Consider the following 13,547-nt stretch of genomic DNA (forward strand, 5'->3'; position numbering starts at 1 on the left):
AGAACAAACTCAAATAAATAACCTAACTCTACACCTAAAGCAACTAGAAAAGGAAGAAATGGAGAACCCCAGGGTTAGTAGAAGGAAAGAAATCTTAAAAATTAGGGCAGAAATAAATGCAAAAGAAACAAAAGAGACCATAGCAAAAATCAACAAAGCCAAAAGCTGGTTCTTTGAAAGGATAAATAAAATTGACAGACCATTAGCTAGACTCATCAAGAAACAAAGGGAAAAAATCAAATCAATAAAATTAGAAATGAAAGTGGAGAGATCACAACAGACAACACAGAATACAAAGGATCATAAGAGACTGCTGCTGCTGCTGCTGCTGCTGCTAAGTCGCTTCAGTCGCGTCCGACTCTGTGCAACCCCATAGACGGCAGCCCACCAGGCTCCCCCATCCCTGGGATTCTCCAGGCAAGAACACTGGAGTGGGTTGCCATTGCCTTCTCCAATGCATGAAAGTGAAAAGTGAAAGTGATTATCAGCAATTATATGCCAATAAAATGGACAACGTGGAAGAAATGGACAAATTCTTAGAAAAGTACAACTTTCCAAAACTGAACCAGGAAGAAATAGAAAATCTTAACAGACCCATCACAAGTATGGAAATTGAAACTGCAATCAGAATTCTTCCAGCAAACAAAAGCCCAGGCCCAGACGGCTTCACAGCTGAATTCTATCAAAAATTTAGAGAAGAGCTAACACTGACTCTACTCAAACTCTTCCAGAAAATTGCAGAGGAAGATAAACTTCCAAACTCATTCTATGAGGCCACCATCACCCTAATACCAAAACCTGACAAAGATGCAACAACAAAAAAAGAAAACTACAGGCCAATATCACTGATGAACATAGATGCAAAAATCCTTAACAAAATTCTAGCAATCAGAATCCAACAACACATTAAAAAGATCATACACCATGACCAAGTGGGCTTTATCCCAGGGATGCAAGGATTCTTCAATATCTGCAAATCAATGTAGTTCACCACATTAACAAAGTGAAAAGTAAAAGCCATATGATTATCTCAATAGATGCAGAGAAAGCCTTTGACAAAATTCAACATCCATTTGTGATAAAAATTCTCCAGAAAGCAGGAATAGAAGGAACATACCTCAACATAATAAAAGCTATATATGACAAACCCACAGCAAACATTATCCTCAATGGTGAAAAATTGAAAGCGTGTCCCCTAAAGTCAGGAACAAGACAAGGGTGCCCACTTTCACCACTACTATTCAACATAGTTCTGGAAGTTTTGGCCACAGCAATCAGAGCAGAAAAAGAAATAAAAGGAATCCAAATTGGAAAAGAAGAAGTAAAACTTTCACTGTTTGCAGATGACATGATCCTCTACCTAGAAAACCCTAAAGACTCCACCAGAAAATTACTAGAGCTAATCAATGAATATAGTAAAGTTTCAGGATATAAAATCAACACACAGAAATCCCTTGCATTCCTATACACTAATAATGAAAAAGTAGAAAAAGAAATTAAGGAAACAATTCCATTCACCATTGCAACGAAAATAATAAAATACTTAGGAATATATCTACCTAAAGAAACTAAAGACCTATATATCGAAAACTATAAAACACTGCTGAAAGAAATCAAAGAGGACACTAATAGATGGAGAAATATACCATGTTCATGGATCAGAAGAATTAATATAGTGAAAATGAGTATACTACCTGAAGCAATCTACAGGTTGAATGCAATCCCTATCAAGCTACCAGCCATATTTTTCACAGAGCTAGAACAAATAATTTCACAATTTGTATGGAAATACAAAAAACCTCAAATAGCCAAAGCAATCTTGAGAAAGAAGAAAGGAACTGGAGGAATCAACCTGCCTGACTTCAGGCTCTACTACAAAGCCACAGTCATCAAGACAGTATGGTACTGGCACAAAGACAGAAATACAGATCAATGGAACAAAATAGAAAGCCCAGAGACAAATCCACACACCTATGGACACCTTATCTTTGACAAAGGAGGCAAGAATATACAGTGGAGTAAAGACAATCTCTTTAACAAGTGGTGCTGGGGAAACTGGTCAACCACTTGTAAAAGAATGAAACTAGAACACTTTCTAACACCATACACAAAAATAAACTCAAAATGGATTAAAGATCTAAACGTAACACCAGGAACTATAAAACTCCTAGAGGAGAACATAGGCAAAACACTCTCCGACATAAATCACAGCAGGATCCTCTATGACCCACCTCCCAGAATACTGGAAATAAAAGCAAAAATAAACAAATGGGATCTAATTAAAATTAAAAGCTTCTGCACAACAAAGGAAACTATAAGCAAGGTGAAAAGACAGCCTTCTGAATGGGAGAAAATAATAGCAAATGAAGCAACTGACAAACAACTAATCTCAAAAATATACAAGCAACTCATGCAGCTCAACTCCAGAAAAATAAACGACCCAATCAAAAAATGGGCCAAAGAACTAAACAGACATTTCTCCAAAGAAGACATACGGATGGCTAACAAACACATGAAAAGATGCTCAACATCACTCATTATCAGAGAAATGCAAATCAAAACCACAATGAGGTACCATTTCACACCAGTCAGAATGGCTGCAATACAAAAGTCTACAAGCAATAAATGCTGGAGAGGGTGTGGAGAAAAGGGAACCCTCTTACACTGTTGGTGGGAATGCAAACTAGTACAGCCACTATGGAGAACAGTGTGGAGATTCCTTAAAAAACTGGAAATAGAACTGCCTTATGACCCAGCAATCCCACTGCTGTGCATACACATCAAGGAAACCAGAATTGAAAGAGACATGTGTATCCCAATGTTCATCGCAGCACTGTTTATAGTAGCCAGGACATGGAAGCAACCTAGATGTCCATCAGATGAATGGATAAGAAAGCTGTGGTACATATACACAATGGAGTATTACTCAGCCATTAAAAAGAATACATTTGAATCAGTTCTAATGAGTTGGATGAAACTGGAGCTGATTATACAGAGTGAAGTAAGCCAGAAAGAAAAACACCAATACAGTATACTAACACATATATATGGAATTTAGAAAGATGGTAACAATAACCCTGTATGCGAGACAGCAAAAGAGACACAGATGTATAGAACAGACTTTTTGACTCTGTGGGAGAGGGAGAGGGTGGGATGATTTGGGAGAATGGTATTGAAAGATGTATAATAACGTAAGAAACGAATTGCCAGTCTAGGTTCGATGCAGGATACAGGATGCTTGGGGCTGGTGCTATGGGATGACCCAGAGAGATGGTATGGGGAGGGAGGTAGGAGGGGGATTCAGGATTGGGAACTCATGTACACCTGTGGTGGATTCATGTTGATGTATGGCAAAACCAATACAGTATTGTAAAGTGTTTTAAAGTAAAAAAAAAAAAAAAAAAAAAAAAGAATTGTCTCAATTATCTCAATAGAATTAACAATAGCATTAACTCTGAGACACTAACTTTGAACACATGAACCTTGGTTCCTCCCATAGCTCTGTCCAGCACTTGAAGTAGTTATATCTCCATCAAAAACAATTGTCTGATGCAAGTTATCATTTAGATCTCAAGACAAGAGAAGAAAAAAGACATTTCTCCTTCAAAGAGAAAATGTAACAGAGTTGAAAAGTAAATGAAAAGGTGCTAATTACTAATAATAGATTAGTTTTCAAATTGTTCTTTTAACTTCTAAAACTAATGAGTAGAGAAACACTTTGTAATCTCTTTGTAACGGACATCAGTTACTCGGTAAGATAAAAACTCAGAATGATTCTGATTATTTATAAAACTCATACTATAAAACTCATTAGTGCAAAGAAACAACAAAGACTTTCAAAAGAAATACCATTTTTGACATCTTTAAACAGTATATTTGAGAAGACTGTGGAAATTTACTCTGCAAGGAAGAAGCTCCATGGATTTACATAAGTGATACCGGTGACTTTGGTTTTAAAACTTGTCATTTAGTAATCAGTGCAGGCTTCTCTAATAAGTTGCTGATCTGCTCCTTCATGTTTCAACAGCTGGCATTAGGCCAGTGTAAATGTTAAACTGACACCTGGGCTGGCCCTTAAAAATGTCAATGACATTGTTGGAAATGCATATCTGTAGATCTAGTTGGGGTTCCTAGAATCTCCAACCAATAGGCCATTGTTTAGGTTTGTATCTATCAATCAACTGGCCTCTAGTGTACAGAAGTCTCAATCCAACCACAGACAAAGAAAAATCCATTTTAATTAGGGAAGCATGAGTTGTACCATCACAAAATTCACAACTCATGTGTTTTTAAAATTACATTTCTTTGGCAGAAATTTTTATTGTTTTGAGTCAATGCATCTAGGCCACCTCAACTGTGCCAATTACATAAATTCATATCCAAGTTTTGAAATAGATGGCATAATATAATATCAAAAAATTTCATCTTTCTACCATTATGAGGGATGCAGGCAAACTGTTGAAATTAGCAAACAACAATATAGAGTGTAAAAAACTCCTGGCCTATCTTCATATCTTCAAGATTCCTGAGAGATTCCTTCCCCATCCTATTTAGGAAGGACCCAGGAAGCCAGCCCTACAGTCACCAACTGAACTCTGAAGAGAAGTCCGCTCCCCTCTGCAGAGACTAGGAAACCACTGACAATACCCACAGGAGTTTTTCCGGAGCTACTTGCCAGCAGTCCTAACTTAAATGTGCTGGACTGTCCAGAAGAGCAAATACTCAATAGTAATCTTGGCAGATGTTTCCATTTTTATAAAAATGATCCCCTATCTCACATGGATCCTTTATTTGCTAATCAGTCCATAGTCCGCTGGGCTGAAACAAACAATGAAGCCTGTGGTATTGAAACATTTTTTCCCCTTGGCCTACAACCTCTGTTCACTTCTATTAGGCTAGGGCCAACTATGCTTTGTGATTTCAAATCTTGTTCACTAATTTCTCATAATTAAGAATATTTCACTTAGATTGGAGAAGAAAACAGAGTAGCCTCTTGCTATTATTAGAGGCGCAATATAAGCACTTTTTTCACACAACTGCAAAAAACCAGAGCACTACACCCTCTGTAAAAAACAGTTTGGTTATTCTTGAAAAAAATGAACATCTAACTATCATATAATCCAGCAATTCCACTCCCAGGTATATACCCAAAAGAATCAGAAGCAGAGACTCAAACAGATACTTGTGCACTAATGCTCTTGTGTGCATGCTACATCTCTTCAGTAGTGACCGACTCTTTGCGACCCTATGACTATAGCCCACCAGGCTCCTCTGTCCATGCGATTCTCCAGGCAAGAATCCTGGAGTGGGTTGTCTTGCTCTCCTCCAGGTACTAATGTTCACAGTAGCATTATTCACAAGAGCAAAATGATAGAAACAGCTCAAATGATTGCAGACAAATAAATGTATAAACAAATGGGATCTATCCATGCAATTAAATATTGGGTGGGCCAAACACTTCATTTGGATTTTTCAGTAAGATCTTACAGAGAAACACGAACTGTTAGCCAACCCAGTATTACTTGGTCTTAAAGGAATGAAATTCTTAGACATTCTACAACATGAATGAACCTTGAAAACATTATGCACAGTAAAATAAGCCAGATAAAAAAAGTACAAATATTGTATGAGTTCACTTATATGAGATACCAGTTACTGGGGGGAGGGGGAATAGGGAATTACTGTTTAATGTGGACAGAAGTTTCTGTTGGGGAAGATGGAAAAGATCTGGAAAATGAAAGTGGTGATAGTTGCAAAATAGTGTGAATATAGTTCATGTCCTTGAATTGTACGCCTAGAGGCAGTTAAGATGGTAAATAAAATTTACCATTACATTATATGTAACATAACCAGTATATATATAACATAAATTAAATAATTGGTATGTAATATATATTTTAGCACAATTGAAAAAAAAAAAGAAAAGCACCACAAAATATCCAAAATCTTAACCAATGTTTGTGGGAGAAAGTTATAGGACAACCCGTAATGCATGTAATCCTCTCTGATGATATTTCTAGTTAGAGAAGAACCAGTAACATTTCTGTCTTAATCATTTCAAGAAGGCTTTCCAAATGACACTCCTCCATGTCAAACTTTATTCACTTGTCTCAGACAATGAATACAACTGGCCTGAGATTCAATAACATTTTTGCTCTGGTCCAGGAGGGCCTAAAATGGCATGAGCCCAAGAACAAAGCAACCTCATGCCACCAGATATGGAAGGCCCAGGCAATCAGTTGATTGAGTCACAGGCTCCAAGTGCCCAGGAGTCCGCAATTTAAGAATGCTAATTCTATGGAGTCAAGGGTCAAAACAGAAATGTCCCAGAAGGCAAAGTTGGCACTGTTCATGAACGTTGTGTTCAACTTACTTGATGAAGCAGTCTCGGCCATCCCGGTTTGCCGTCATCTCCCATCCATAGGGTGGTACCTGGTTCAAGCCCCAGGTTCCCGAGGGAGGTGGCCAGCCTGAAGACTTCGTCCTGTGGCTGGAGGAAAGAAAAAAATCATTACGCCGGACTCCTGGAAATTTCTTCTCTGACAAATTCCAGAAGGGGCACGGGACTGGCTCCTCTCAACTGCGGGCTGTATACTTAGCTGACTACATGAACGATTAGGACGTTTTTAGGTCATGTACTGGGCTCACAATCTGTCTTTACAGTATCTTGTTAGCTTTTCAAAGCAGCCTTACATATACACATTTTGTTTCACAAGATGGGGAAACGATGAGTAGCTCACAAAGATTAAGTAACTGCCCTGAAGACACACAATCCAATTTTGAATGTTCACACTTTCTATGACACTAGGCACTCCTGGGACCAGATATTAGGATGGACTGACAAACAAACAGCTATCACAACACAATATAAATGCACACATGAAAATAAATTCCTATTTTTATACATCTGAAACAAATAACTCCAAGCCTCAGTTTTCTGAACTCTGACTAAACTACAAAATTTCCACTTACAACTACACTCCAGTCAAAGTGAGTCCGAAAACCTTAGACAAACTCTCCATTTATGCTGCAGTGAAAATACACACATTAGCTTTTACATTTTCTAGTTCACACCTTAAATGTGACTCAACAGCAAAATGAAAGTGTAGGTAAAAAAATTTTCTAGAAGCTTGTCTTTCCAAGAGCAAGAGGAACAAGGAAGTGACTCCATATCACAAGCAGCTGTGATGAGCAGCGTTGCTTGGTGACAATTGCTAACCAGAGGCCTAGGGTCCAGTTTCTGAGGCATCACTGAATCCTGGCCAGTGCTGTTCTGCCCGGGACCTGCAGGAATTCCACTGTTCTCTCAGGAACATGGGAGACTCCTTTAGAGCCCAACTGTGGGAAGGAAATACACAATGTCATTTTAGGATGTCAACCAACATCCTTCACCATTTGTCCTGTCTCTAGGTGATATTTCTTACTCTAGATGGCCTGCTAGATCTTCTAGGTGGTTCCAAATTGTAGATGGGAACAAAGTGTATATGTGTGTGTTAAAGGTTGGGTAAGAACAACTCCAGAGTCTCACAGTTATTGTCTCAATAGTGAACCTGGAGCCCTTCATATATTAGAAAGAATCGCCCCCTCCCCCTGCACCATGTATAACACGCACAACTTGTACAACCATCTATGGCGGGACTCCCACAGTAAATATCCAAATCAGAGGTGTCAACCTGCCTGCAAGGAGGGGACAATTTTCACAGGATGCAGGGTAACTCAGCTCCACCCCTACTCCCACCCCATCCACACATTTGACCCTGACCCAATGCTTCTCCCTAAGGGAAACCAGCCCATTTCCTGAAACGTTTCTGAAGAGGAACTAGCTTGCAGAATTTTAACTACCTTCACTGCCTTTAACTTCTGTTTCAGTTTTCCCACATCCTCCATAAAGTGTGGGGAGCAAAAGAGTTCACAAATTTAACACAGATCCCACCATAGGGCTAATTCCCACCTGGGGACTATTATAAGAACAGACATGCCAAGTTTCTGTCCTTCTCTGCACACAATCCAGCAGGGACAATATTCTCTGGTGGTTTTTGAAGAGTGAACTGCTTGTCTGCAGTGAGAACTCATGGAGCCCCTACTCCCCTCCCCCCTACCCCCACCCGACAAGGTGCTAAAAAAAGTCTGCCAATTTCTCCAGAGCACCAGAGGTCTTATTTGGAACAAGCCCTTCAAGGTATGAACAGAGTATATTCTGTTGTTAAAAACTTTTGCAAAAGTACAATAGGAGGCGACACATGGAACATTCTTTTAAGTGAAAGGAGAGAATGCAACAATTTATTCTGGATTACTAAACTATAGCTTATATCAAAACCTTCATCTTTCCCAGAGGGAGAGAACTTATTAAAAAACAAAAACTGTTTTTTTTTTCTCTCATTCTCTTTTTCCCACAAACTAAATCACTGACAAAAATACACTGGCTTTCTAATATAATTTACATGTAAAATACAGGAGTATAGTAATAAGCTAGAAGGAGACTGAATTTTATTATAAACAACATTCTGCCAAATAAGGTATGTTCAGGAAGTAGTAAAAAACAAGACTTCAGCTAGATGCTTTCAAATTAAAGTCTTTTGTCATAAAAACACCAAAGGAAGTGCTAATGCTGGAAAAAGCCACTCAGTGAGTTAATTCAGGGCAAGGGACATCAAGTGATATAAAACAAATAACTGAATAATTAGAATCAGAAATAACCACACGTTAGTTTGTGACTGTGTTGACATAAAATGTATGGGTCAGAAGGACACTTGTAGAACTTAACCAATTAAAAGTGCCAGCAAGAACTAAAAGATAACCCCTTTTCAAATCTAACCACATATCCTTAAGAAGCACCAAGGACAAAGGTCAAATTCTGGAGGGGTTTGGCTCCTGGGTCTGTGCAGTGTGGGAGCAAGAAGTTCACCGCGATATACAACCTGGAAGCAGACAGTTACACTCTGCTGGGAAGATGCTCCAGGGACCTCCTTTCGTGGCTCCCATCCTTGTGGCTGCACCAAACCCTCTATCACTGCCAGATGCTGCCCACCTTGGAGCTGCTGGCAGACACTCTTTTCCACCAGGAGGGCAAAGAGCTGGCCCCCTGGAGAGCAGAGGCAGGGCCAGCACACATAAAAGTAGAGTCCACAGGCTGCTTTGCTTTAGAGCCTCCTCGGAGGCAGACATTATCCCCAGGGTGGACCAGGCGCTGCTATGAAGCAGTGATCCTGTGCAGAACTCCTCGCTTCCGGGAGGAACGCTGCCCTTGCGTCCGGTGTGAGATGCATGCCCTTCATTTCCCGCCCCCCATTTCAGAAAGAGTCCACTCTGAGTTCCTGGGCATCCTTCCCAGGGGCTGAGATCTCTTACAGTATCTCTTCTCTGAATGAGGCCTTACTTTTCTGATGCAAAGACCTAATAGCTTCAAAGGTTCTCTTGACTCCCTCTATGGAGGCCAACTGTGCTGTAAGAAGGAACCATGTGGTTCTGCTCAGCTGCTGGCATGGATGTAGGCCCCATCCAGCTTATATGCAAGGACTCCTCCAGCCAGATTTAGTGACTTAAAAACACAGGGCACCCAGTTAAATGTGAATTTCACACAAACATCAATTTTTTAGCATCAGTGGATCTCATATAATATTTGAAGTATATTTAACTAAAAAGTTACATTCATCATTTATCTGAAGTTCAGATTTAACTGGGTATCCCATATTTTATCTGCAAACCCTACCCCAGCCCTTCAAATCAATGAACACCCAGATTCTCTGAGAATATCAAAGAGGCTAAAATATCATGGTCAAGAATCTTTCTGATTGGACTTGACCTTAGCAGCAGGACTGAATACTGAATAGACTCTAGAAATTATGATTCAGCAGGTCTGAACAGAGAACAGGAATCCATGAGTGAGTGTTGAAACTAGTTCCAATGATTCTTATCTTCAGGTAGAGTTGCTAGTGCTAAGTGCTAAGTTGCTTCAGTCATGTCCCACTGTTTGTGACCTTATGGACCATAGCCTGCCAGGCTCCTCTGTCCAAGGCATTCTCCAGGCAAGAATACTGGAGTGAGATGCCATTTCCTCCTCCAGGAGATCTTCCCAACCCAGGGACCGAACCCACGTCTCTGGTGTCTCCTGCATTGGGAGGTGGGTTCTTTACCACTAGCACCAATCAAAATAAGCTGAATCTCCAATACCGATGAGAACAGCTGATTTACTGAGAAAGACCCTGATGCCAGGAAAGATTAAAGGCACAAGGAGAAGAGGGTAACAGAGGATGAGATGGGATCACTGACTCAATGGACATGAACTTGGGCAAACTCTGTGAGGTAGTGAGGTACAAGCAGGCCTGGTGTGCTGCAGTCCATGGGGTTGTAAAGAGTCAGACATGACTTGGTGACTAAACAACAACAAAGCCAAAATACTCACTTAAATAGAATTTCAAATACAACTTGAATACTTTTTAGTATAAGTACATCCCATGCAACATTTGGGACATAGTTATATTAAAAGATAATTATTTAGTATTTATTCAAAATTCAAATTGAACTACGATTCGATGATTTACCTGGCAAGAATGAAGTTTGGGAAATACTTACTTGACTAGTTGCTACTATTCAAAGTTTGGGCTGAAGTCCATCAGCATGGGTTTCTCCTGGGTGTTTGTGCGAGGCATAAAATCTGCATTTTATCAGCAGCCCTAGGTGTTTCATACGCCCACTCAAGTTTGGTAAGTGCCGCTTAAATCAGGAAAGTTCGTGAAGCCTTGCTACACACGGAACCACATGAGGGAACCTGTAAACGACACATGCCTGGACCAATGCCAAGCTACTGGAGTCAGAAATCGGTATTTCATATGCCAAGATGGCTGCTATGACCCAAAGTAATTCTACCATCTTTTATTCAGCTCAGGGGACACAGGAGAGGCAGGGTGTGGCAGTCAAGGAAATGTAAGCAGAAGCAGCAGGTTCCCTGGTCTGAGGACCAGCAATAGCAGCAGCATCACCCAAGAATTTATTTGAAATGCAATTCCTTGGGCAGGATCCAAGATCTATTAAACCCAAAATTCTGGGGCTGGGTCTAACTCAGCAATTTGTATTGAACCAGCCAATGCTGGTGCCCACTTGAGTCTAAGAACCACTGAGTTACAATCAGACTTTCTTCAATCCAGGCTCTGACATTTGCCATAATTTCAAGTTATTCAACCTCTCTAAAACCCTAATCCCAGCCCCTCCTATATAAATTGGCAGTAATAGGACCATATCGTGGGGTCACAAATGCATTTTGTAAAGCTTTTAGTATGCTGGCTGGCACATATTATAGGACATGCTATAAATCTTTGCTAAATAAATCTCTACCCAACCCTCAGAACAGCAGAAGGGTAAAAGGCTCTGTCATCTACTTTTTTCCAGCCTGGCAAGAACAGGGTAGGAAGGACCTGACACTAACCAGTTATACCTTCCTGTGAGGTCACAAGTGGATAAGTTCAATAGAAATAGAAAAAAGTATCAGAAAGGATTTTTTGTTTAAACCAGGAATCATGTGTGTGTACGTGGATTCATGGTGCTGAGGGTCAATTGCCACTTGTCTCAGGCCAGGCCTTGAGATTCCTTACAACTCTGATGTTCTGTGACTTCAACCTAAGAGCAGGGCTGTGTGAACCACTTTCAAACACTTAGCTCAGCCATAAAAATAGCGACCTACATTGGCAGGGCTATTTAAATCACTCCAGAAACTTCCAGCAACTGACTGAACTGGTTTGCAACTTTATGTTATATTTGCAACAGACTGAAACTGCCCAGGACAAAAAAGACCTTCATATTTCATAAGAAGTCAGAGCAGCTATGATGGGTATAGACACTGTAGAGCTATTTATGTTGAAACCACGGTTGGAAGCAACCTATGGTCACTTCCTGGGTGCATGCCACTAAAACCTGGACCAAATCTTGATGGCAAATCTGCTCTGGGAGAAGGCAGTTTCTTAGTAAGCACCTGCAGACACACACCTCAGGATCAGAAAAAGGGACACCATAGTGGAGAGGGGATGTGTGTCTTGTACCCAAGTTCCAAATCAGACATGTTCCAGTTCTGCCGCTTACTAGCTTTGTGACTCTGGACTCTTGATTCTTTGTGTCTTAATTTCTTCACCTGTAAAATAGAATTGGTCTCCCACAATGTTCCCCTCAACCGGGGGAGGGGGGCGTGCCGTCAGGCATCTAGTGAGTAGAGGCCCAGGACGCTGCTCAAAATCCTACGAGGCACAGGATGGCCCTGTCACGAGAATGATCCAGCTCAAACGACAAGAGTGCCCCGTCCTTGCCAAAAATAAACAAAGTGATGAATGTCCAGTTCTTAGCACAGTATTTGACATAGGGAGTGCTCAACATACTTTAGTGGGGGGAAAAAAGCCTTCTCAGTGTTTCCACGTAAAGCTGAATTATGATAAGCAGAATGGATCTTTACATCACAGAGAATCTAGCTTTACATCAGAATTCACACAGCCACTTAATAGCTTTATGGCCTTGGGTGAATTACTTGGCCTTTCAGGTCTTCCGTGTAAAACGGAAGTAATGATATTGAGTTCACAGTGATGCTCTCCTGATAGATGAGATACAAAAAGCCCTGCAGAGCCAGCCTCACTTAGAACAGTCTCATCAAAGGATAAGTAGTATTGTACGAGATAGTCAAGACAGTAATGGAAATAACTTTTGTATTTGACAGGAGTTTTAACAGCACTTGTATATACATAACTACTTTAGATACTCACAAGCCTGTCTCAGCATGCAATGACAGAATGCCTGCCAAAGCATTCAGTTCAGTTCAGTCGCTCAGTCGTGTCTGACTCTTTGCAACAGGCCTCCCTATCCATCACCAACTCCCGGAGTTCACTCAAACTCACATCCATCGAGTCAGTGATGCCATCCAGCCATCTCATCCTCTGTCGTCCCCTTCTTCTCCTGCCCCCAATCCCTCCCAGCATTAGAGTCTTTTCCAATGAGTCAACTCTTCCCATGAGGTGGCCAAAGTACTGGAGTTTCAGCTTTAGCATCATTCCTTCCAAAGAAATCCCAGGGCTGATCTCCTTCAGAATGGACTGGTTGGATCTCCTTGCAGTCCAAGGGACACTCAAGAGTCTTCTCCAACACCACAGTTCAAAAGCATCAATTCTTTGGTGCTCAGCCTTCTTCACAGTCCACTCTCACATCCATACATGACCACTGGAAAAACCATAGCCTTGACTAGACAGACCTTAGTCGGCAAAGTAATGTCTCTGCTTTTGAATATGCTATCTAGGTTGGTCATAATTTTCCTTCCAAGGAGTAAGCATCTTTTAATTTCATGGCTGCAATCACCATCTGCAGTGATTTTGGAGTCCAAAAAAATAAAGTCTGACACTGTTTCTACTGTTTCCCCATCTATTTCCCATGAAGTGATGGGACCGGATGCCATGATCTTCGTTTTCTGAATGTTGAGCTTTAAGCCAACTTTTTCACTCTCCTCTTTCACTTTCATCAAGAGGCTTTTTAGCTCCTCTTCACTTTCTGCCATAAAGGTGGTGTCATCTGCATATCTG

The 13,547-nt window shown here is 40.6% G+C and overlaps 1 protein-coding gene across 1 annotated transcript in view; it reads right to left on the reverse strand.

The window, feature by feature from the left end:
• The window catches only part of FRMPD4 (FERM and PDZ domain containing 4), a 314,036-nt gene that overhangs the window by 194,912 nt on the left and 105,577 nt on the right, over positions 1-13,547 (reverse strand). Inside the window, exon 2 of the mRNA XM_040265366.1 lies at positions 6,374-6,490. Coding sequence (XP_040121300.1) covers positions 6,374-6,411 — 38 coding nt within the window. The 5' untranslated portion in view covers positions 6,412-6,490. The remainder of the gene's footprint in view (positions 1-6,373; positions 6,491-13,547) is intronic.

Source organism: Oryx dammah, unplaced genomic scaffold (genome assembly GCF_014754425.2).
Source record: "Oryx dammah isolate SB20612 unplaced genomic scaffold, SCBI_Odam_1.1 HiC_scaffold_23, whole genome shotgun sequence".
NCBI lineage: Eukaryota > Metazoa > Chordata > Mammalia > Artiodactyla > Bovidae > Oryx > Oryx dammah.